General features: G+C 47.6%; 1 protein-coding gene across 1 annotated transcript in view; it reads right to left on the reverse strand.

Annotated features, from left to right (window-relative positions):
• Positions 1-4,856, reverse strand: part of PPP1R14C (protein phosphatase 1 regulatory inhibitor subunit 14C) — an 81,562-nt gene extending 76,706 nt beyond the window's left edge. Inside the window, exon 1 of the mRNA XM_004598358.4 lies at positions 4,379-4,856. Within this exon, the coding sequence (XP_004598415.2) occupies positions 4,379-4,699 (321 nt within the window). The 5' untranslated portion in view covers positions 4,700-4,856. The remainder of the gene's footprint in view (positions 1-4,378) is intronic.
• Between the last annotated feature and the right edge of the window lie 20,155 nt (positions 4,857-25,011).

A 25,011-nucleotide genomic window follows, 5' to 3' on the forward strand; every position in this document is an offset into this window, starting at 1 on the left:
AGGCAAGGACTTGAGTCACTAGGCTACCATACCGGCCCCCAGATGCTATCTTGATTCTGGGCAAGATTGAAAAAAATTAATATGGCTTATCCAGGAAGTCATCTTGCAACACTTGTCAGAATCGACACAATGCCAGATTTCAAACTCTCTAAAAAGCCATTAGGATGAGGAAGAGGCATGGAAATGTTTTAAAACAGCCAGAATGTCCATGTCAATTTAACCCAACAGTTCCATTAGAGCCAGGTTCCTAGGTGAAAAGGTGAAAACTTCATTACCTGAACAAGCTTTTCCACGAGAAGCTGAAAGGGAAAAGAACGCAAACATAGAGCTAATCATTTTTAAATCTAATGGGAACATGCACAGATGGCTTTACAATGTGATGTTTACCAGTGCCACTGAGCCTCTTGCAGAAGAGTGGCCATTGCTGATACAGGCAAGCAGTTACCTGGCAAGAAGAGCTGAGGTCTTCTGCCCCTCGTAAAACTCCGCTTATTCCAGCCAACTCCCCTCGCACAAACACCATCACCTTTTCATACTGTAGAAACCAGTTTCTACAAAACCTCCATGCAGAGCTATCACTAGGAGAAGGCGTCCCGCATGGCTGCTGCTGCCCCCAGCTTCCATGATGACCAACAGCCTAACTGTAATGTTACAGCAAAGTTGCCGCAACTGGCACTCCTACGCCCATCACGTACCTGAAGTCATCATGCTTTCAAGACTTCCAAAAAAGGACAAGGCAATGAGCAGTCGTCAATGCTTGCACCACTCCCCATGAGTATTCAATTAAACCTTGCCCCAGACACCATCCATACATATTCCAGATCACATGAAGGAATGGCCTCAACGCTGCTGCACACAGATCATCCTGGAATACTCCTCACACTCTCTTCTCAAGTGTGTGCTTTCATTTAGCTAACAACAGATTATGTCCCTCTGCTAATACTTATACTTTTGTGTTGTTCTCCAATTCTCTTTAAAAACTTTGTATCATTTACTTCAATCAGTTACAGATAGAGACAGGAGAGACAGAGAGAACTCTTCCATCCACTGAATCATTCCAGAAATGGCTGCAGTGGCTGGAGCTGGCCTTGTCCAAGGCCAGGATCCTGGAGCATTTTCTCCCAGTGGATGCAGGGGCACACAGGTCACCTTGTGCTGCTTTCCCAGGCACATTAGCAAGGAGCTGGGTTGGAAGTGGAACACCCAGGACTTGAACCAGCATCCATATGGAATGCCAGCACCACAGGTGGTGGCTTTATCCTATTCCTTAGTGCCAGCCCCTTATCTTCCAATTCCTTCCAATTCCTACAGTGAAGATAAAATCCAAAACCCTTAGCACACTGGCAATATACACTCCATCTTCCTGAAGACCCCCTGGGATCAAATGGGGCCACTCATCAAATGCCAGGCAGCCAGGGATGAGCAAGCATCTCCCCAGTCTGATCTGATCTGATGTGAGCAACAGAAGACATGTACCATGATTGGCCATGCCCATGGATGCAACATCCTTCACCAGGTGGGTCTCGTGTACCACAACTGGCCGTGCCCGTGAACATAATGTCCATTGCCAGGTGGAATTCATGTACAATTGGCCACACCCAAGGCTGTAACATCCCTCACCAGGTGGAACTGTACCAAGGGAAGAGAACCCAAAGGCTCTCCCAATTGCATTTTAACTCAAAGTTCTTGGAAGTCCAAGAACTCAAAATTCCAACCTTCATTATGAAAACACAGTTGTCAAGGTGGATGGACAGCACAAATTCTAGCTGCCTGTTGGCTTCATCTGTAAGCTTCAAGAATCGCGACAGATCTGGTATGAGCCTCCATTTGTTCCCTTGTAAGGAACCTCGCAAAACTACAGGCAGCCTGGTAGTCAGAGGGTGGAGGCAGGGACACACTGCCTGGATTCAGAGCTAAACCATACCGCCACTCACTCAGTGCTAGTGTCCGCACTGGTAATATCAGAACAATAAGAGGACCCTCTTTGTGAGGTTGTTGGGAAGATGAAGGAAATGATACAGCCACAGTGCCACAATGGCACCTGACACATAATTCACACCCCACAAATGTGGTCTATCATGCTATCTTCCAAAGTTGGCCTCCGCAAATTTCTAGACAAGACCTCACTCAGCCAGGTAAGTTTGTGCCTTTCTTCTTCCCCATTCATTTATCGATGCAAACACCTTAATTTCAGCCACTTCAAAAGGTAATAATTTTCCATTCTGAAAAGATCAAGTCATGGAATCACTCCCCCGCTTAGTACAGGTCCTTGTGAATTAAATAAGTGTTTCATAACTACTCCAACTCAACAAGAAAGAATCAGTAAGAAAAGTCCACCAGGGAAGAGGGCAGGATGGAAGCAGAACTCTATCAGCAGAGAAACAGAAGGGAAGGGATGTCCTTTCCTTGGTTCCCTACTGGTCTTTCCATTTCTCTGGTACTAAATGGAGGTCATCACACCAGCACAGTAATTACAAACTTGCAGCAGGCACAGGGACCGAACAGACAACTTGAGAAGAAATGCTTGCCATATGTTAATAGCAAGCAGGCAGCATACAGCATCTTGTGACTTTCACACCGTCTCTCTCTTTCTCTCTCTCTCTCTCTCTCTCTCTCTCTCTCTCAAACATACGGCTGTCTTCGCTTTAACTTGAAGGTCTATAACTGGAGTAGGCAAGTACATTGGAAAGATTCAAGCTCACATTTACCCTAAACCCTTGTGTTCAACATAGTGAACATTCAAACCTCCACTCCCTCATTACTCTAAAGAATTCTTAGAATATGTCATTTGCCACCTCACTAAGTGGGTACCATCATGTCCAGTTTCCCAAGTTACTTCTTATTGGTCTCCCATTAAATGAACAAGGCTAGTGTATTGTTGATTTCAACAATAGCTTTTCTATGAACTCAGATCTCCTCCAAACCCAAAATGGAGTATAAAGGTCATCATAAAATAAATAAAAATCATTTGAAGTCTATAGAGGCAAGACAGAACACATCCATTCACCCAACAGTAATCCCGTCTAAATCAAATATAACTGAGTTCTCACAGTTTTGCCAACTTCCTATAAGAATCCCATGAACACTTCCTATTTTTCTGCCAACTTTTACTTATGCAATTAAATTGGCTTTTTGTGAGAGCGAACTGGAGAAACACTCTCACAAGCTCATTAGTCACACAGCCAGGTTTCACTGTATCATAATCATTCATCAGTAGTCAGCAATGAGAATACGTTTTCCCTGTGCAATGAGACTATTCAGCCAGATCCATATTCACAATAGGCTATAAAACGTGTAAAATGCCCAACGCCTAGAACCAGGTTTAGGGAAAGCCAGTGCGTTCCTGTAGCTTTCATCTTGCTGAGCAGCCATCAGTAGCAGGAAGATAAACCTAGCTTTCACCAAAAAGCCACATCCTTCTTCATGAATCCCTCTTCATGCTTCCAGCCTTTCTAAACTCCACCCCTTGAGAAGAGTGGAGCCTGTAGCTCAATTACAAGTGCTGTTATTAAAGACTCTCTTGGGAGACTGTTTCGCCTCATTTTCCCAGCATGTTTGTGGCAGCTTGTTCTTCATAGTTCTCCCTACATGGAATGTGTCCACGGCAGTCCGAGCTGCCTGAAACCCTGACCTGGAACTGTGGGCGACCTGGTTGGCGCCGCGCACCACCCGCAGGGCTGCCTGCCTCCCACCCAGGCACTCTGGGAGGAAGCCCAAGGCTCCTTTTGTGCCGTCTACATGGATAGCTGCGCTTGGTAAGAGAGAACTGATGTAACCAAGTCCGACATATCCAGCCTTGGGAATGCAGGGACTAGCGATGGGCACGGGAGTAGGGGCTGGCTGGAAAAGGGAAAATGGATCATCTCGTGATTGTGAAGTTGATTCTAGAAACGAAGGGATTCGTGAGACTCCCAGAACCTCTCCTTTCCACTCGGCAGCTTCGAGCCCCTTCCCTACTCCTTCTTTCCAAAACCCGGAGCCCTGCAGTAAGCGCTGTTCGCTGCCGTCTCCCCTCGGTGCCTGGGGCGCAGCTGGAGGGGGCCGCTGGGAAACCCACTTGGGCATAGCTGCCAGAAGCCGAGAAGTGACCGGGCGTTCCCAAACAAAGCCCTTCTCTGGACCAAACCCGCCCCAGCCATTAAGGGACCACAAGCTCCCCTGCACCGGGCAACTGAACCCAAGCAGCAGCTAGTCCAAGCCGCTACAACCCGATGTCACTGGGCACCACCGGGAGAGAGCACGCGCCGCGCCTCACTCCAGATGTTCGGTGCCCTAGGGAGTCAGGGCGGTGCGCACGGAGGTCGCGGGGCCCCGGGGGAGTCTTGTGCGGACGGAGGGCGAGTGTAGTTCCGACCCTCCCGGCCCAGCGCCCAGGTACCTCGCAGCCGTACAGCTGACCTAGCTGCTCCACGATCCACTCCTCCAGCACCAGCCGCTTGCGAAGCTCCTTGCGGTCGTATTTCACTGTCACTTTTCCCTGCTGGTGCCGCCTCTGCTGTTGCTGCTGCTCCTTAATTTGCCCAGCAGCGGCGGCCGAGGGCAGGGGCGCCGAGTCCTCCCGGGAGGAGCCGGAGCCGCCGCTGGATCCCGGGCTGCCACCGGCACCACCCCTGGGACTCTGGAAGAAAACCCGCGCGCCGCCCCCACTGCCGCCGCCGGCGCCGCCGGCCGGTTCGCTGCTGCCAGTCACCAGCGACATGGCCCCGCGCCGGAGCCCAGTGTGGCCCAGAAGCAGCGGGCAGAGCGCGCGGGCGCCGCTACCACCTCGGGCCGGGAAACAGCATGCGGAGGGTTCGGCGGCACCTGCTCCGCGCGTCGCGCACGCCCGGGAGCCACGCTCCGCGGGGAGGGCGGCAGGGACCGCGAGGGCGGGAGCGGGGCGGGCCGGGAGGCGGGGCGGGGAGCGCTGGGCTTAAAGACACAGCCAGGGACCCTCGCCCTCCTGGCCCGGGAGGAGGGTTCCCGCGCCTGCTCCCTTGTGGGGATCGCCCGCGGAGGCCCGGCGCGTAGAAACCAGCGTTAGTCTGATCCCTGGCTCTGGAGTCGGTGGCCTCGCCTCTTGGAGAAACGGGAATCGGCTTTGCCTGTGGCCACCTGAGCGCACGAAATGCACTGCTCCTGCCCGGATGCCTCTGGCAAGGGTTTGAGAGAGAAGGGGACAGGGGAGGAGCCGGCGTGGCAGGTTGCTCGCCCCTCCCCAAGACTCCAAACGCAGACTCCCCTTGGCTCCGGGTGGGTGCCACTTGCACTCTCAGGTGGCGAGGAAAATTGGCTAGACGCTGTGTGCTGTGAAATCAACTGGAGTTTCTGCTCGCCGAGCCACGGACTGTGCAGACACGCAGACACGCAGGAGTGCAGACAGCTCTGCAGCCGAATAGCAGACGCCTGGGGGTCGCGCGGCGCAGGGGCTGAGAGGACAACGAGATAGTCTACATTTCTAGGGGTGGGGTCGGTGCCGCGGGACTGGCCTCGTGTCTCCGGAACTGTATACTCTGACCGCCAGCTTTCCTCTGTCCACACCATTTCTAAACAGCCTTTTATTCCCTCCCGGGAAAGCCAGCGCTTTGGCGGACTCTTTTAAACATAAGCCACCGAGGAGTTACAAACGAATGAGCCGATTATAAGATGTAGGGCGTAGAGGTGGGAAGGGAACTTGGAAAGCTGTGTGGGGTGGATGTGTATATGTGTGTGTGTGTGTGTATACTTGCACACTCAATCCCAGGTGGACACACATTTCCGTTCTCCATAACAATACGTTGTTGTTTAGGCACCTGAAATAAGCTACAAAAAGGTTCAGATACAGGTGAGCAATTTTATGAACATTAAAAAATCTGGCAGCTACTCGGGTTTCCCAGCAGAGACACAGGCACGCTAGGCAACCGAATCTATTTCCTCTGCACACTTTCTGAGTGGAATTCCAGATTGACAACTACAATGGGGAAATGAAAGATGAAACCAACAGTCTCCCCTGACTCTACCCTCAACTGGTTCCCCGGGGTTTCTTCACCCAGGTTTGGCGTTTTCCAGCCAGATCCTAAGTAGGGATTTTCCCACAGTGGCCCATTGCCCAATGCTCTTCCCAAAGACAAGTCAGGCCAGGAAGAGCCCACTGGAAGGAAGGAGGGAGGACTTCAGGAAGCAAGGTGGTTGATGTTGCCCGCTGACCACTGTGATAATGAGAAAGGGGTGGCGTTGGGTGAGGCCAGCGGTCCTTCAGAAGGCTGATTTCCTGCCAATGTAGCAGGGACCAGGAAGACAAACTACTGCGATGGGCCTCTAGGAACAGGTGACCGTTCTCCACAGCTGCCTCACCCCATCTGCCCTGTAAGGTAGGTCAGCGTTGTAAGGAGTTATTCCAATACCCTTCCCTGGACAGCGCCATTCCTTCTTCCTCACAGCTCATGAAGTTCGCGCCGGCCTAGCTATCCACCAATCGGATGTAACCTGGCTTTCCACCTGAATCCCACCTCCCAGGTGCGGCTCGCTCTCTTACCTCTCTTATCCCTCCCTCTCTTATCCCTCTCTTATCCCGCTCTTATCCCTCTCCTACCCTTCTCTCTCTCCCCCTCTTTCTTGCTGTTCCTGCCCCGTTGGAATAAACCTCCTAAGATACCTCGTTGCGTCTGGTGTTTCAGCTCACGGTAAAGAACCAGGTTGTGGGAATTAGCTGCGCGTAATAATATCGTAATATCGTATGAACTAGAACTCTCAACTTTTTAAAATAACTAACAAACGTCAAGGCTGAACCTCGGGCCAAGAGGTGAGTGCCTCAACAGAATGGCGCTCAGTCTGCAGGGGGAAGAGATGAGAGGGTCCCTGTACACGGCACAGGGAGTAGTAGGCTTGTGTCTCCCCAGCTGGGGTTCCTGGAGGTTGACTAGCATCAGCTGGGCTTCCTGGAGGTTGGCTAGCATCAGCACAACTGCATTTGCTGAGAGAGCTTCAGTCAGAAACAGCTAACATTTTAGCAATTAGGGACAAACCAGATCAAATCTTGGCCTCCTGGCTCTGGGAGCCAGCGGCAGGACTTTTCTGAAACATTGTGTGATCCTGCAGTATGGCAAAGAGTGGGATATTCCAAGTCAGTTGCTTTTGAGTTTGGACAATGAATTCAGTCATCCAAGAATAACTTCAAAGAAGTAATGAAAATTCACAAAGTTCCTTCAGAGAAATTCTTGTGTTAATTTTGTCCTTGCTGCAGAGGACTTTTTTTTCCTTTGTACTTACAACTCAGCTTTTTTTTTTTTTTTTGCTTTTTTTTTTAATTTATTTATTAATTATATTGTATTATGCGACACAGTTTCATAGGTACTGGGATTCCCCCCAACCCTCCCCCAACCCTCCCCCCATGGTGGACTCCTCCACCCTGTTGCATAACCACAGCTCAAGTTCAGTTGAGACTCCCCCATTACAACTCAGCTTTTACTTCCAACTTCAGAAATGCCAGCTTTAAAAGATGCTGCATCCGACTTGCGGAAAACAGCGGGCAAATAACATAGTCTCTTTCTAGGAGTAGATTAACCTTCAGAGGCCCAAAGAGGTCACCTTGATGGTGCAAGTGGGATTGAAAGGGCCTGAAAGTTCCTCTCTCTATGCATCCCCTCTCCAGAGCGCGTGAGCGCGCACACACACACACACACACACACACACACTCACACATACTTCATTCCATGTCTGAATAATTAAAACTCAATGTCCAGGACCGGCGCAGTGGCCTAGCGGCCTAGTGACAAGGTCGTCCGCCTTGCCTGCACTGGGATGCCATGTAGGCACCACTTCTAATCCCAGCTGGTCCACTTCTCATCCAGCTCCCTGCCTGTGGCCCACGTGGGAGACCTGGGAGAGTCTCTTGGCGCCTGGCTTCAGATCAGCTCAACTCCAGCCATTGCGGCTGCTTGGGGGGTGAACTGGTGGACAGGGAATCTTTCTCTCTGTGTCTCCTTCTTTCTATCTGCCTTTCCAATAGAAACGAATAAATCTTTAAAAAACAAAACAAAACCTCAATGTTCAAATCTTGACAGACAATAGAAATACTGTTGCTGCAAATTTCCAAACTTAAAGGCTTTAATTTAGGAATACAGAAGTATTCCCTTAGCCTAAGCGAATATACAAACTCAGGAAAGCTAACCAAGGTTAGTTCTCTTCTACCAGACCAATAACATGTTTGTTCAAAGCAGGCATTTTTATTTTCAAACCATTAGGCAGGTTTTAAAAAATGATGCTGAATCAAAAACAGTGAACAGCTCTGAGTGGGTTGAAGATAGTCTGGGGACTTTTCTAGAATGCCAAACAGGAGGTGTAACCTTAAGGCTGCTCCTTCCTGCTGTGAGAGCAGCCAAGAAAGTGTCCTTGACACTTTTTTTTTCACAAATCTGTGTTTTCTTAACAGATTTGTGTTTTCTTAACTAGGCATTTTTCACCTGCTCCCAGCTTGGGGAAAGAATTTATTTTTTAGGATTTATGTAGACCCCTTGTCACTGAATCCCATCACTATCCCCAGAGATTGTCAGATAAGATGTCTGACTCACTTAGCCCCAGGGCCTTCTTCGCCACTGCCCCCTCCCTAAACAATTAACTACTGCATAAGTCCTTTTGCGTAAATGCAAATTTCCTTACTCATTAATGACTAGATGTCTATCACTATGCAACACCTGGTAATCTGCCTTGATAACTACAAACTCTGGCCACAAACCTGACTTTCATATTCTTACTTAGAGTCCTATGTGTCTAGATCTAAATGCTGTCAATGACTTGATAAACCAAACAAACGAATACAAAGCAATTTCAAATCTAGTTTTCAGCACAAAGAAATAGGACCTGTCCTTTGGGATTCTACCGACTACCCACACCATTTCCAGCGTTCAGAATACAGATCATTACCTCTCTGTGCTTGTTCAGCAGAACTCACTGGTTCACAGTGGCTTAGTACAGTTTTTCCCTTCTAATTCTCAGCTTATTTGTTTTTCCCATCCACTGGTCCATCCCCCCAAACGTGCACAGTAGTCAGACCAAGCTGAAGCTGAAAACTCCACCCAAGTCTCCCACATGAGTGGCAGGAACACAATCACTTGAAGCATCACCACGGCCTCCCAGGAAATGCATAAGCAGAGAGCTGGAGTTGACAGCCACAAGACAGGAAGGGACCCACGCACTCCCCTCTGGAATGCAGGTGTCATATAACTGGTGTTCCAACCACTAGGTTAAACACTAAGTCTTTATTCTGAATTTTGACTTTTATTGGACCAGGCTTTACCGTTTAGAATCATAGCTGCACAAGACACTTCATCACTACTTGCATAAACTCCCAGAGCAGCAGCAGGCGTTGCCACAAATCTCTGTAATTACCAGAATTTCTTATCTAGCTGTTCAGACAGGATGCAAGATAAAAGGAAAAAATTCATAACTTTATCATGGCTTTTAATAAAAACTAAATATCCCTGCTTCTTCTAGTAAGCCCAACTTGTATTTTGTCTTTTTCTGTAAAATTAGGTTCAACTTGGTTTCTCAAAGAAGCTACCCCTGTTCTAGTCCATGACCTCTCAGCCTCCGTTTGGCCTTCGTCCACTGCCAAGCCTTCGTCCACTTTGTAGTTTCTTTTGCTCATCACTCAGCCCTCTGCAGGCTGGTCATCACCCCTTGACCTCATCATGTTTCTTAAGGTTCTGCAGGCATTTCAGCTTCTGTCTAACTTGACCTTCTGCTACATTTGATGATTCTTTTAAGGTTTTATTTTGTTATCTATTTTTTAATGATACAGTTCCATAGGCTCTGGAATTTCCCTTCCACCATCCCCAAGTCCTCTCCTCCCCACTGATTCCCTGCATATTATTATAGTAGTATAGTCCTTCACAAATAGTCCTAAGTCAGTCATTCAGCTCTTTTAAGTTTATCCTGACATTGTAGGTATGGACAATGGTAGACAGTCCATCCCACATTTTCAAGATATATTTTGTAGGAGGACATTGTGACTGTAGAAGGTCAGTGAGCACAGGATTACAATTGGTTGGATAATATTTGGAGGAGAATAACCAAATGGCTACCTTTTGTATACCTTATTGGATATCATTTGCATAACAACAGTTGAGTGGAGAGTATGTATATGAGAACACCTGGTGGAATATACAAGACAAAAGAGTTCCAAACAAAAGCATTGATGGTTTTGTTGATGAGCTCAATACTTCCTCCCTTATCCTGTGTGGCCCTCAGTGTGTTAAGTTTGATGCCACTAATAAACTACGGCTTTTGACCATCAGTCAGGGTCCACGTGTGTTATTATCAGCTCCGTGCACCAAGTCCATCGCTGCGGGACAGCGACAATATTTAACAATTTTATTGTGAGTTCATCTTTGATTTGGAAGTAGAGATGCGTACTGCATTGTATCTTCACATCTGGATATGATAGTTCCTATTACATAGTTACTATACAATGCCTTGAATGCAAAGCCATAAAACAAAGTCAAAAAAGGAATAAAAACAGGAAAATTACAACAACACAAATTTAAATAACATGCTACTGAATGACCAATGCGTCACTGAAGAAATGAAAAAGAAAAGCCTTCTTAGAGCAAATGATGCTGTTGTGTGAAGAAATGAGAAAAAAAATTTGATGAAAATATAAACAAAAATACCAAACCCATGTGATTTTAGCAGAGTATGATTTTAAACTTTTGCTAGCTTTGCAAACTTCTCTCTTGACTCCCGATGCTGACACGCTCCCAACTTTCCTCCCACTTATTTATCTGTTACTCTGCACTGGGTTTTGTGAGTTGCTTTTTCCAGATCCCTGCCTCTAGGTAAGAAGCGCCCACACCTACTCACAGCACTGTTGTTTCTGTCAGCCTGAATAGCGCACGCGTGCGCACACACACACACACAAACATACACATTCTGCAAAGATGAGTTTAGTTTCGAGTAATGGAACATTACAATGGGAATATGTGTATATAGCTGCACTTGGAGGTTTCCAAAGAGAAAGCTTTGAAAGGCCAAACAGGGAGATGACATGAGCTGCTCGAAAACAATAGTCCTTGATTCCAAGCGTTAGTACCAAGGGTGGTACCCATCCAAGGTTGGGCACGGAATCCTAAGCAGATGTCCTTGGAGAAGTAATATCTGTGTAAGTTTTCTGTGTCTTAGCTTGTGTAAGATTGGGATTTGGCCTGTGTGTGTCTTCCTCACCTTCAAGTATAACCCACTGCCATGGTCTCCCCAGACCTTTGAGCAGATCTCTGAGCCAGGCTGCATCCCATATTTGGTGCCAGTGCACAAGGCAAACATGAGTGTGAAATGCACAAATGCACATCCTTATCAATTCATCAGGGAGTAAACAGCGCAGTGAATGCTGCTCTGGCTATGGATGGCCAGCACAGTAAGGAATGTTCTGGTCCAGTGTTTCCTGAAACGTTTTTCTTACCACAGTAGGAAGTATATCTTGTGGAGCAGACATGTAACCCAGCAGTTAAGACATCCGTGTGTCCCATAGAAGTACTGGGGTTCAGGCCTGGCATGGTAGCCTGGTGGCTAAAGTCTTTGCCTTGCACGTACCAGGATCCCATATGGGCACGTACCAGGATCCCATATGTCCTGGTGGCCCCACTTTCTATCCATCTCCCTGCTTGTGGCCTGGGAAAGCAGTTGAGGATGGCCCAAAGCCTTGGGACCTTGCACCCGTGTGAGAGACCCAGAGGAGGCTCCTGGCTCCTGGCTTTGGGTCAGCTCAACTCGACCCTTGCAGACTTGGGGAGTAAACCAGCAGATGGAAGATCTTCCTCTCTGTCCCTTCTCCCCTCTGTATGTCTTGCTTTCCAATAAAAAAATAAATAAATACTAAAAAAAAAAAAAAGTACCAGGTTTATGTTCTGGCTCCACCTACTGTCTCCGGATCCTGCCAGTGCAGACCCTAAGAGGCAGCAGTGAGGGTTCATGTGTGTGGGTTCCTGCCATGCTAATGTGAGACTTAGATTTCATTCCCAGCTCTTGGCTCCAGTCCTGACCATTGTGGACATCTGGGGAGTGATCCAACAGATGGGGGATATCTGCCTCTATTTCTCTTCCTGTCAGATGTTTTAAGAAGAAATGGATCTTATATTGTGATCCAAATATGCATCCAGAGTTTCACACTTAACTGTGTACTGTACTCAGATACTTCCTATTCTGTTTATTATGTTTAAAGAATGCAGATCCTAACTAGCTATGCTGACTTCCCAACCCATTAAAGGAGTGCAATCCGTGATTGCAAGATTCTTAATCTGTGGTGCACAATACTGCAAAGTATTTTCAAAAAATACTAAAAATAACTTTTCAGGACATTCAGATTCATGTTGGCTGGCTCTGCAACTCCTCTGGAGTTGGTGGGGAACTTGGCAGGTACAAACAGAAAGAAGGGATTGGTAGCTCTTCAACTTGAGAACAAGTACATTGCAGCATCATCAACATGGACCTGGATTCCAGTTATCCAGACTGGATCCAGTGTCTGCCACATAACCCAGGGTGACAGGGACAGTTCTGAGAACTGAATGGATAACTGGCAAGAGGGCTCCCAGGATAGCACCTGCCGCTGTATGCAATGGTTCCCAGCCTGACAGCCAGTACCAGCCGTATCCCGGAAGAGTCATGGCCAATAGCAATCCTGCCTTTAGAGATAGGCAGAGGACAATGGGAAAACATCCCGCTCCACATTCAATTACTGCTCTCATCCACTGACAAGGCCCAACAAGTGATGGAAAGCACATATATCCAAACATTCATGGGCACGTCCCCTTGGATGCTTTGCCACAACCTCAAAAGTTCCAAGTTTCGGGCCTGGCACAATGGTTCAATTGGCCAATCCTTTTCCTTCAAGCATCAAGATCCCAATTGGACGCCAGTTTGTTTTCCATCCAGCTCCCTGCCTGTAGCCTGGGAAATCAGTAAAGTATGGTGCAAAGTCTTGGGACCCTGCACCCTCATGGTAGACCCCAAAGAAGCTCCTCCTGGCTCCTGGCTTTAGAGAGGCTTAGCTCCAGCCATTGTGTCCACCCAGGGAGTGAACCAGCAGACGGAACATGTCTCTCTCTATCTCTACTTCTGTCTGTAAATCTGCCTTTCCAATAAAAACAAATACATTTTTTGAAAAAAGTTCAGAGTGCAGTCTGAACGAGTTCTTCAAACCTGTTTTGTTGAAACTAGATCATCAATGTGAGGGTGCTAAGAGACGGGTCTTTAGGAGATAGAGGATTTAACTCACAAGGGCCGGGCTCTTCCAAGCAGGTTCCAGGGAGTTACTTCCCTCCCTGTTCTGAGGCCGTTTTTGGCCTACCACCTCTTCCTCTGTGTGAGGGTGAAGCAAGAACACCCCTCAGCAGACACTGGCTGCCAGCGCTTTGATCCTGAACTTCCCAACCTCTAGATCTGGGGAAAACTGGTTTCTATTTTCCACATGTTACCCACTCTGTGCTACTTCAGTGCAGCACCAGAAATAATGTAAGACCCTCCCAGATTGAACACACCTCATGTCCTGTATCACTTTTGCCAGAACTGGCTCTCATCACTTCTTGCCCAGTCCAGGAGTCACCTACCTTCCTCTTGGCCATTATGTGCAGTCAACAAGTATCCCTGAATGACGCCATGTTTATCTGAGTCTCAGATCCATCCTCTCTGTCCTGCATTTCTCCCATGGGTCCCTGGCTTGTCTTTGTGCCCCCTCAGAATATGATCCTATGGCTCCCTGGTTTAAGACAATGCTAGAAATTCCTTCCATGTTTCCGCAGCCCTATAGCCATAGCCCAGGATGCTTCAGCCTTACAAGCTGCCAGCCTATAACAAGCACCCACTTGGCTGCCCCAGGATCTGTTCAAATGCTCCCTAACCTGCCCTCAAGATCTTCACCTCTCAGTCTGCCCAATGTTGTACTGGCCTTATGTGGGAGATTGCCCCTGGATCTCTGCCTGCCTAGCCCATGTGGGAGGCCATAGGCATGCGGCACACCATGTCCCTGGGGGAACCCGACAGGAGTCTCTGCAACTGAGACCCCAATATGACCTGTTCATTGGGCGTGCAGCAAGAGTGATGAGCTGCACCTAAGTCTCTTCTCTGCTTTTGAAGGATTTGTGCTAGCACTTCCTTGGTAGACAACTCTAGGAAGTCAAATGTTACATTCATCCTGCTTTCAGCAGGTAATGAGTTTGCCCTGAGACACAGGTCCTGTACTTATAACTTCCTGACATAACTTCTTTGGAGGGCCCAGATAGACATAAAAACTAGCCTGTCAAAATGTCATTGCTGGGTGGAAGTGTTGTCGGAACCACCCTTCTGCCTGCCCCCTTTTCCTACCCTATATAAGCTTGTGACTTCATTCAACCACCCGTTTGTCTCCAGTGTTTCTGCTGCAGAAGAACACTGTTGCCTCACCCCTTGGTGGTCTAGGGACCTGCTGGACAAAAGACCCCGGAGAGGGCCCGGCGGCGTGGCCTAGCGGCTAAAGTCCTCGCCTTGAACGCCCCGGGATCCCATATGGGAGCCGGTTCTAATCCCGGCAGCTCCACTTCCCATCCAGCTCCCTGCTTGTGGCCTGGGAAAGCAGTCGAGGACGGCCCAATGCATTGGGACACTGCACCCGCGTGGGAGACCCGGAGGAGGTTGCAGGTTCCCGGCATCGGATCGGCACAGCACCGGCCCGTTGCGGCTCACTTGGGGAGTGAATCATCGGATGGAAGATCTTCCTCTCTGTCTCTCCTCCTCTGTATATCTGACTTTGTAATAAAAATAAATCTTAAAAAAAAAAAAAAAAAAGACCCCGGAGAGCCTTGTAGTACTCCAACCTGCAACATTTTGAGTCTACTCTTCCCTGTGCCCACAAGTTCATCTCAGGACCCCTGTGGCCAAGCTATCCTCCACACCCTGCATGTTCTAGCCTATGGTCCCTCCTGAAGGGTGCCACCCTCTCTGCCTTCCCCAAATTACTGCCTGGCCAACTTCCCTGTCTCTGTCCCACCACTATGCTGTATGATATGGTCACTGTCCTAGACAGGCCTTCTCTCTATACCATCTGTCCTTGACCTCTTTCTGTTCTTCTTGTTAACTTAAAAAGAGACTTTTGAAAGTCATAATTCTTTTCTCAAAGAAAAACTTTTATTTGTTGAGAGAAAGATCTCCCATTTCTTGGTTCATTCCCCAATCACCCAGAAGAGGTGGGGCTTGGCCAGGCCAAAGCCAAGAGCCTAGAACTCAATCTGTGTCTCCAGTGTTGGATGATAGACAGGGACACAAGTGCCTCTTAGAGTGGGTGTCAGCATGAAGCCGGAGTCAGGAGCAGAGCTAGGACTGGAACCCAAGTACTCTGATACAGGAATGCGGGCAACCCTGGTAGCATCTTAACCAATGCACCAAACACACGCTCTTCATTCCATTCTTAGGATGACTTGGAAAGTCATTGCCTCATCCTCCTACCAGAATGTAATCTTCATGGAGGACAGGGATGTAGATGATTGCAATGTGAATTCCAGGACCAAGAACAGTGCTCAGCATAGACTAGGTACTCTACATGTAGAGACGGAGTGAGACTACCTCCGTTTCAGTCCATGCATATTATTCTCCTTGAGTCTCCATTACAACAGACTGAAACGACTTTCCTCTGTCCCCTGAATAGGCCCAATTTGTTAGTGGTGATTTTAAACCACAGGAAGTCCCAGTTCTGTCCTTTAGAGAGGCTCTTGTGGGTTTCACTGTTTCTGTAACAAGCCAGATCACAACTGTTGCCCCATTCTCCCAAGACCCTCCACATGAATGACCTCTCTCGGCCTCTGTTTCACCCATCTTCAGCTTCAAATTTTCAGCACCTGCTTGGCTTGAGGCACTGTAAAGAGATGGTAGTTGGGGAATTGAAAAAAAAAATCAAGTTGTGCTCCTAGTTCTAGCCCGACCTGGCTGTGCCATCTGCAGATCACAGACTCTGCTAGCAGTTGCTTTTGCACTTGTGAAAGTGAGAATGACTATATGGGCTCCCACTAGGGCCATCTGTGCTGAAGGATCGATTTTACTTTTTGCCCCATTCATGGCAAAGGCAAGCCAGGTCCTACGGTGCACAGCTGATGTGTGCATAACATGTGCACCTGAGATTCCCTGTTTGAGTCTCGGTATGCTTCACTGGTCAAAGCTGTGTTCTGTGAGGTCAGTTCATAGCTGTTCTCAAGACAGTGTCAGAGTCCTCTACAACTTTCTAAACCTCCACTCTGTGTCTCTGTTTTTCTCACCATGGACTGGCTGTAGCAGGCAGTATACCCAGTGCCGGTTCAGGAACCACACTCCAAAGACACTTTGCGAAAGGTCTCCTTTTGTAATTTTAAGTGGCCTGTAAACTTTAATAACTATATAATAGCAATAGTAATTGGGATTGCCCTCCAGCTTGGAAGACTGAAGCACCAGTTTCAATTTCTTCCTCTGGAAATCTTTCATTAATCTAGAGCTGACCCTATTGACCCGTGAGCCTTCTGACTGAGGCACATGGGCCTACCGTTGGCCAGCTACATGCTGCAGAGGACAGCAGGAGGACCCTTGTTTTATCAGGCAACATCCTATGCCACATGGGTGTCTTTCAAGTGCTAGCACCATTACATCATACTGAATTGCCACAGTGGGGTCCCATCCTACTACATAAGGTATCAGCACCCATGAAGGGCCCAACGGTCCCAGTGTTAATAAATTGGAGAACTGAGAGGTCCCAGAAGCCAAAATTCATTAGATAGTGCTGAGGAGGAGATGGCAAGTTTGTGATCTAGCCTCACAATTTGATTCTGAGGCAATTTCTAAAACTCAGTTGTTGGTGCCGGTCCCTCCCTAGGAGGTGGATCCATATCCAGGGCAGGAATGTTCTCAGCTGCTCTTACTTAAAAGCAAAAGACTCACAGGTAAAGACACACAGGTTGGTAATAGTTGCGTCTAACATTATCCAGATATTCACTCCAATACCTATTATATCAGTGATAATGCTATCCAATTGATTGATTAACATCTTCATTTGAAAGAAAAACAATCTCTTAACAGCCGAGGTGGGTAGAATGGTTGGGTGGTTACTTCCCACTTCCATTCAGCTTTCTGCGTGCAGTCTGGGAAGGCAGCAAAGGATGGTCCAAAGCCTTGGGATCCTGGTACCCCCTTGGGAGTGGAAGGAGGCTCCTGGCTCCTGGCTTCTGGTTTAGGATCAGCTCAGCTATGACTGTTGAATCATTTGGGTTGTACACCAAAAAATGGAAGCTCTTTCTTTCTATTTTCCCTATCTCTGTAAATCTACCTCTCCAAAAAAAAAAAAAAGAAAGAATAAACCTTTAAAGAGAGAGAGAAAAAGAATGCAGGAGAGGCCATTTTGCCTGGCACTGAGATGCCCACATACTGTACTGGTACCTGATCCCAGCTCCTGATTTTGGCTTTTTGCACACACAGACCCCAGAAGCCAGTAGAGATGGCTCAAGTAATTGGGCTCTTACCACCCACATGGAGGACCCAGATTGAATTTCTACCTTCTAACTCAAGCTTCAGCCCAGATGCAGCCATACTTGTTATAGGCATTTCAGGAGTGAGCTGCGAATGGGAACATTCTCTCTCTCTCTCTAACACACACACACATACATTTTTTAAAAGCTGTGACACACTTTCCATGAATTTTTTGAATCTCCATTGTCTGTCCATTTCTATAGAAACGTACTACACAATGTGAATTTCTTTGTACAACGTGAAACTGGTAAAGTAATTTGCCAGTTGTTTGAAACACAACAGAAGTGCGTCTCCATGGGCTAATACAAACACCCTCAATTGTAGAATAATAAAAGGCTCAGATATAGACACATAATCATCCAAATAAGTAACTGTATCATCTCTCTCATGAATGTTAGTCAGTTAACTTTAAAAAATAAACTTAGGAATATGTTCCATAAGAACCTTGTGTTGAAAAGTATATTGATTTCAGAAATCATAATAGGTTGAAAATGTAAAGCAGTTAGCTTTAGTTTTCATATTTAAGATAATAGAAAAAATTATTAGAATGTATCATACACACAGTTTTAAAAACAACACAAATTACAACATAGCAGGTCATGGAACAGCAGTGGTGTTACGGCCTAGAAACCAAGCTGAGGAATGTGCAAAGGGCATTTAGCGTGAACAGCAAAGCAATAAGCCGTGGAATTAGTAATAAGTGGCATTAACCCTCTTGTGCCCTGGTTGTCTCACCCGCAGAAAGAGAAAATTATCAACTACTGCACAGATGCCCTTTGGCTGCCTGAGCCCTGATGAACTTAAAGAGGTGCTTTATAGCAAAAGCCCAAGACACACAGCAGAGCATAATGAATGAAGATAAGCCTCGAGGTAGTGCTGAGGTTGTTGCTGTGGCTGTCGCAGTGGCAATCAGAGCCATCATTTCTGAAAACAAGAATTCTCATAAATACACACTCTGACAGGCTGAGAAATGCACACGTCTCTGGGAAATGATGTGAGACTCAAACTCTCCTCTTGGGCATCCTCCTCTGCTTTGTCTTAAAAATCAGCAAAAGAGGCCAGGGAATAGTCAGAACCCACAATGGGGCAACTTACGTGGGGTCATCTGCAGCTGCTGCCTGGCAGTGCACCTGCAGGTTGGGTTCCAGCCCCTATGTCTCCCCCTCCTCATTACTCCAGGTGTCCATTGCCTTTTGGTGACAGTTTCCCACAAGCCTCTTCCTACCCTGCCTCCCCAACAGCCAGCCCTCTTTCTCATCCTCCAAGACAACAGCAACCTTGCCCAACTGGGAATAAGCACCAACACAAAGAGCAACCTGTGCAAGGTGGAACAGTGTCCACCCAGCCCTCCAAATTCACATCCTTCTGGAAGTTGGGATATGTCTTAACTTGGAAGTAAGATTGTTATGGGTGTCATTCGTTAGGATGTGGGCATCCTGCAGGAAGTGGGCCCTTAACCCAACATGGCTGGTGTAAGACCACGGAAGAGATACACAGATTCATAGATACCCAGGGGAAAACAGCATGTAGAGATGAGGAGAGTGTCCCATGAGAACCAAGATAGAGACTGAAACCTTGGGATTTTGGAAGCCACCAGGAACATCACATGACCCACTTGGGACTGCTGGCTTTCAGAGCTGGCAGAGGACATGTTTCTGTGGTTTGAAGCTAACAGTTGTGCTACTTCATTGCCCCAACCCTGGAACTAATCCAGGATCCTCAGAGCTAAGTATGTACCGGGCTGTCAATGCTGGTCCTCTAAGGAACTGGGGTGACCAAGGAGGTTCATCTCTAGGGACAAGCCCTGCTGTTGCACAGAGGACATTAGTCCTGCGTGTAGAATTGGGCTCTGAGGCAGTGCGAGGCTCTGCCATGGCTGAATGTTGTCAGCCAAGACCATGAGAGTGAGTGACACCCTCCTTCCATGCCAACAACCCCGCTGAAGGCACTGGCCAAATCCTAGCGCCTGCTCACACTCAGTTCTAGAAGGATGACTTCGCCCAGTCACCTGCTATCCTGCCACAATGAAACGCCTTCTGTTTTTTCATTCTACTAGGGGAAAAAAGGAAGTGGACACCAAGCAGCACACATAGAATAAGGAACAAAGTCTAATCTTTTATCTTAACAAGTGGAATGAATGATTTTTATGCAATTAGACTGACAGCCACTTGCTTCCTCAGGCAATGGGAAGTGGACCTGAGCCATGGTGAGAATCACAAAGAACCTTAGAGAGGAGTCCTGAAGCCAGAGCCGGTCTTACAAAGTGTACAGACCTAAAACATAGCGTCAACGTGATTTCTGAAAATTTGTGGTGTTGGGAAAAAGGGTTTTAAACCAACAGGGTTTAGAACACAAAATCTCAGGGCGCAAAAGAGAATAGCTTCGGTGTATTGTGTTTGCTTGGTATGGCTGGTACCCAGTAGGGTACTTGGCAAGCAGTGGGCTTCACAGATAAACAAATGACTATGCGTGCTAATTTTAAAAACACCAAGGCATTTAAACACCAAATGTTATTTGGATATAAAAATGTCATCTTGATAAGCTATGACCGTTTGATGCTTTTTCTATTCAGTTTTTTAAGAGGGGGATATTCAGAGTCACTTCAACACTGTGATAGCATTCAAGGCACATATTGACGAGACAACCAGGATAACAATGACAGCCGTGGCATACTGCCAGGCCCCTCGCAGCACGACCATAGCTACATCCAGTGACTCCTTCTTCCCTACACAACTCCTTGTCTGGCAAATGGGGCAAAGGAGGCCTTGAGAGGCAGATTAATGTTCCCGCAACACACAGGAGGAGAGGCAGAGCCAGCCACTGGGGCCCCAAGCCATGCAGGGTTCCCTCAAGACCTTCCACCAGGTGATTATGAAAGCACCTATTGTGTGCAAGCAACAAGTGTGGCTGTCATTCTGCAACAGGAAGCATCTTTAAGGCTCTACAGAGGTGGTTCCCTGGTCCTGGCCCATGCACAGTCCTCTGGACCTAAAATTCTAACCCATCAAGGCCTCCTACATGCATCCGGTTTGTAGATTCAATAGGCTCCCACCCAGTTCTCTCCTTGCTGAGGCAGGGAGCCCTTCAAGTTTACACCCTGAGCAAAGTGTGAGTCTGGCATGATTGGGAGAAACTCAGTATTTAGACTTGTATTACTTAGGGGCAAAAAAAGAGTGCTTGCAAATAATTTATTCCAAAAGCTGAACTATTTGTACTCCAATGATAATCTTTACAGATGTCACATTTTCCCCTGGGCAGGTGAGAATGGCCAGAACCTAACAGAATGCTAAGCAGACAAATGAAACAACAGTAGGATAGTTGTTTGTGACCTCAACACTGTTGACTGCCTTTTGCCAAGCATCCTGGAGGGTTCAGTAAATTTTCTGAACAAACATGAGAAATTAGAGTGGGATTTGGGGAGTTTTGGTAATGGGGACCATTTGCTCAATATGGTCCAGATAATATGTGGATCATGTTTATTTATGGACTCTTCAAACTGCCCCAGGGACACCTCCCAGGCAGGAGCTAATTAGCTGATTCTATTGAACTTACTCAGGAAAGCTTGAATCAATACATTTTGGTTTTTTTTTTCTGGCAATAAGTAGCAGAATCAGCAAACCCAACCTAGGTTTATGGAGCACTCACCTCCATCTGGCGCAGGAGCCACGTTCTCAGCTCCTGCACCTGCTGATGTATTGGCAACACAGTGTGTGTTCCTTAGAACAAGCCAACTGCCACGGCAGAGGCCCAAATGGCTGCAGTAGAGGCCTTACCATCACAGATGTTTATTAAGTGCTTACATTAGTTTTGGATAAATAGCCCTCTAGTATGCAGTCATTTAAAAGATGTCCGGGTTCACGATGGCTTTGTCATCTTCCACTCTTCACGCTGAATGTCAAGTGACTTTCAAGGTAGGCTTTTAAGTGGTAGTCAAACCTTGGCAAGAAGAAAGGTGTGGCACACGCTCCACACCCCTTCTACTCAGAGTTGCTGGGTAGGACCCACTGACCTGGACATTTCTCTTGATAAAGGGACTAGAAAATGGAGTTCTACCATGAACGCAGGGAGATGAGGGGAACAGGTTTTGATGAGTCCTTAATGGTGTCTGCCCTGCCGTGATCTGTGAGGTTGTAGATAAATCCAGAATCTCATGCCCCACTTTTTAAAAAAGATTTGTTTATTTTTACTTGAAAAAGTTACAGAGAGAACAAGAGAGATGGAGAGAGAGAGCTCTTCCATTCACTGGTTTACTCCCAAATAGCCACACCCACCCAAAACCAGAAGCTGGGAGCTTCTTTTAGGTCTCCTAGTGGATGCAGGGGCCAAAGCTTTGGGCCATGCTCCACTGCTTTCCCAGGCCATTAGTGGGGAGCTGGACTGGAAGTGGAGCAGCCATGACAGGAACCAGTGCCCATAGCTTGCACTGCCATTGTGCTGGTCCCACTCCTCACCCGCAACACAGGTACCAACCCGGAAGAATATGTACTATAGGAGGCATTTTAAAGTTCTCTTTTTAAGGAAAGAGTGAATACTTAAAAGTTCTTTTTTAGAGTCCCATTTTTAGGATTTTTCTGGATAAATAATAGAGCAATAGATAAAAAAATCTTAACTGTAGGAATCCATAGTAATCCCTTGTCTTAATTTGTGTTCTGTTGCTTATAACACAACACCACAAACACAGTAAGAACGTATGGGGGGCTGGTTCATGGTTCTGGAGGTCATGGTAATGGGGATTATCTGTGGCAATGACTTTCTTGCTGGCAGAGTCCTGGGATGATACAAGATAACATGTGATAAAGGACAGGGAGCATCTGTGTGCCCTCTCACTCTTATAAACTACCAGGACCCAACCCCAGGGGCCCCAGCCCAACCTTTATCTCCCAAAGCCCTCACTGCTGCCAGAGTGGGGTTAATCTTTTTCCTCCATAAGACCTCACAGTGGGGATTCCACATGAATCCCATGTTTAAATTCAGTAGCCCTGGAGTCAGAGACCTGGACTAGAACCTGGGCTTGTGACTGGTGCTGTGGCTGAGCTAGTAAGGCGGCTGTCTACTACACCAGTATCCTACATGGGCTCCAGTTCAAGTCCTGGTTCCTCCACTTCTATCCCAGCTCCATGCTAATGCAAGCTGGGAAAACAGTAGAAAATGGCCTGGGTAGTAGTGTCTCTGCACCCATGTGGGAATTCAGAAGAATCTCCTGGCTCCTGGGTCTTGGCTCCCGGGTTCAGACTAGCCTAGCTCCATTAACAAATCTCTTTCTCTGTCTCTCTCTCTCTCTCTCTAACTGCCTTATTAACAATTAATTAACCTTTAGAAAGTGTCTGGGCTCTGTTATGTCATTGCTTATTGATCCCAGCAAGATGTTAACCAGTTACCCCTCAGTCTCCTCAACTGTGTGATGGGTGAGCATTCTCTTAAGCATTCTAAGAATTGAATGAGATGGGGCACATTAACTCCACAGTACAGTCACCAACACACAGCCTGACACAGTTAGCCCCGGTAGCAGGAGTCAAAGCACGTTTCCCTGAGACCCCAATAACAATAGATCCCACCATGTGGGAGTTGCATAAAAGCAGCAGGAGAAAGTAATGAGGCAGCTCTCAAGCTCTTCTTTCATTTGAAGGGTACACATTGGCAGGAGGTGAGGAGAGAGAGCTGACGTTCAAAGTCGTGACTTACCATACCAAAAGGGGTTATTGACTTCAGGTGAAGCCCTGGGCATTGGGCTTCCACAGTAGCACTTGAGAACCTGGCGGGCTGGCAGCTGATCCAGGCTTGGGAAAGCTGACAGAGGCAGAGAAGACAGAGCCAGAGCTGAGGGCCCAACGTGGACCACAGCTCACCAAGAAAGCAGCGGGGCTTCCTGGGAACACCTCACGTAGCCCCAGGGAGGGACAGGAGTGGCCAGGAGAGGGCTCTGGCTTTAGGAGGCCATGAACACAACCCAGGAGGCCTCCTGGAGGAGGCAGAACAAAGAGTCTAAGGATGTCCTTGCAGGTGAGGCTCCACTAGTCAGAGGCACCAGGAATGCTTCAGCCACCCCAAAGGGCTCTCAGAGGGACCTCGGCACCAGGCTGGACAAGAGGAGACTCCCAGCAATCCACAAAAGGGCCCCGGAGGGGGGAAATGTCAGCTTTCCAACCCTGCCAAGTCCAGAAAGGTGCTGTGTGCCTCCCACGTGATTCACACATTCAACACCTGAATGCTTATTACCAACCAAACGTCCTTACGGGAGTTTGGATACATCAGCCCAAAGCTTTAGTGGAGCTTCTGGGTTGGTAAAATAAGACTCCCAATAAACGCTGAGCATAGCAAGTTAGGAAACAATAAAGTCTATTAGAAGGAAATTCACATGACATGAATTTCCATTCTCGGTGTCACAAATAGTTGGAGCTCAAAACTTCCAAGGATGGACAGGAGAGGACAGACGTTTGTTTACAAGAGCACCAAGAGATGTTTATAAGTTGACCTCCCCTCCCACCCTCAATCCCAGAAAACTGTGGTCTAGGCCCGCCGCCAAGGAACATGCATTTTCTGTTCATTCCTGCAGTAAGAGTGAGTTGGTGCAGGACTGGGTGTCCAGAGGTGTGCACCAGGGATGTGGGCAACACATCACCTGTGCACACACACCCCTGACAGACACACAGCTGGGTTTTTATGGTTCGAGGCACTTCATGTTCTCAAGTCTCCTGCCTTCTCCTGCAGTTATTTCTTGGGGGACAAGACATTTTCCTCGAAGAAGCCCTGGTTGACAACATTGCCGGCTGGGAAGCATCTGGCCACCACAAAGGAGGACCCGTCGCTCGCCGATGCCTTCCCCACACCCATCTTCTTAGTATTCTTCCACACCATGGCCGTAAAGTGCCCTGTGCCCGAGGTGAAGCCAGGCTGCTGGAAGTTGTAATTCTTGATCTCACTGTACCACTGTTGCAGGGTGCGAGCGAGCTCATACCAGACATGTTTAAGGCTTATCGAGGAGTCTTTATTAACCAAGCTTGGTGATAACAGAGCAAATCACAAGTCCATACAGAAATCCAACTAATCATAATCCAACCAATCATACAGCAATCCACCCAATCATAATCCCAAAAGAAACAAATGGTCATCATCCTTAAGTCCATCCGTTAAGCTGAAGACCTATGTCCCAGCTTCCCCAGCAATATAAGTTATCCTGAGAGACATGCAACAAATAACCGGGACACACTTACAAAGAACCTGGACACACTTACAAAGCTGCAGACATTCACCTTTCCCTGGCTTTTCTGCCCACATTCCACTACTGCTAGGCCTCACCCTTCTTGGAACTCCAGAGAGTACACAAAGCAGAAACAACAATATTATAACCATTGCCTCTTCTAGGCAGTACACAGGGACCATGCTCAGGGAATTACCTGTCCAGGGTCAGCCAAGAGTCGAGGTGCCAGAGTAATGGAAGCACCTGGACAGAAAGAGAGTGAGAGCCCCTGCTTCCTGGGCCTTTTAATGGGCTTGTGAGGGGAGTGGTTACACGACAATGCAATACCGTCCCCTCTCAGTTGATAG

Source organism: Ochotona princeps, chromosome 1, assembly GCF_030435755.1.
Source record: "Ochotona princeps isolate mOchPri1 chromosome 1, mOchPri1.hap1, whole genome shotgun sequence".
In the NCBI taxonomy this organism is placed as follows: domain Eukaryota; kingdom Metazoa; phylum Chordata; class Mammalia; order Lagomorpha; family Ochotonidae; genus Ochotona; species Ochotona princeps.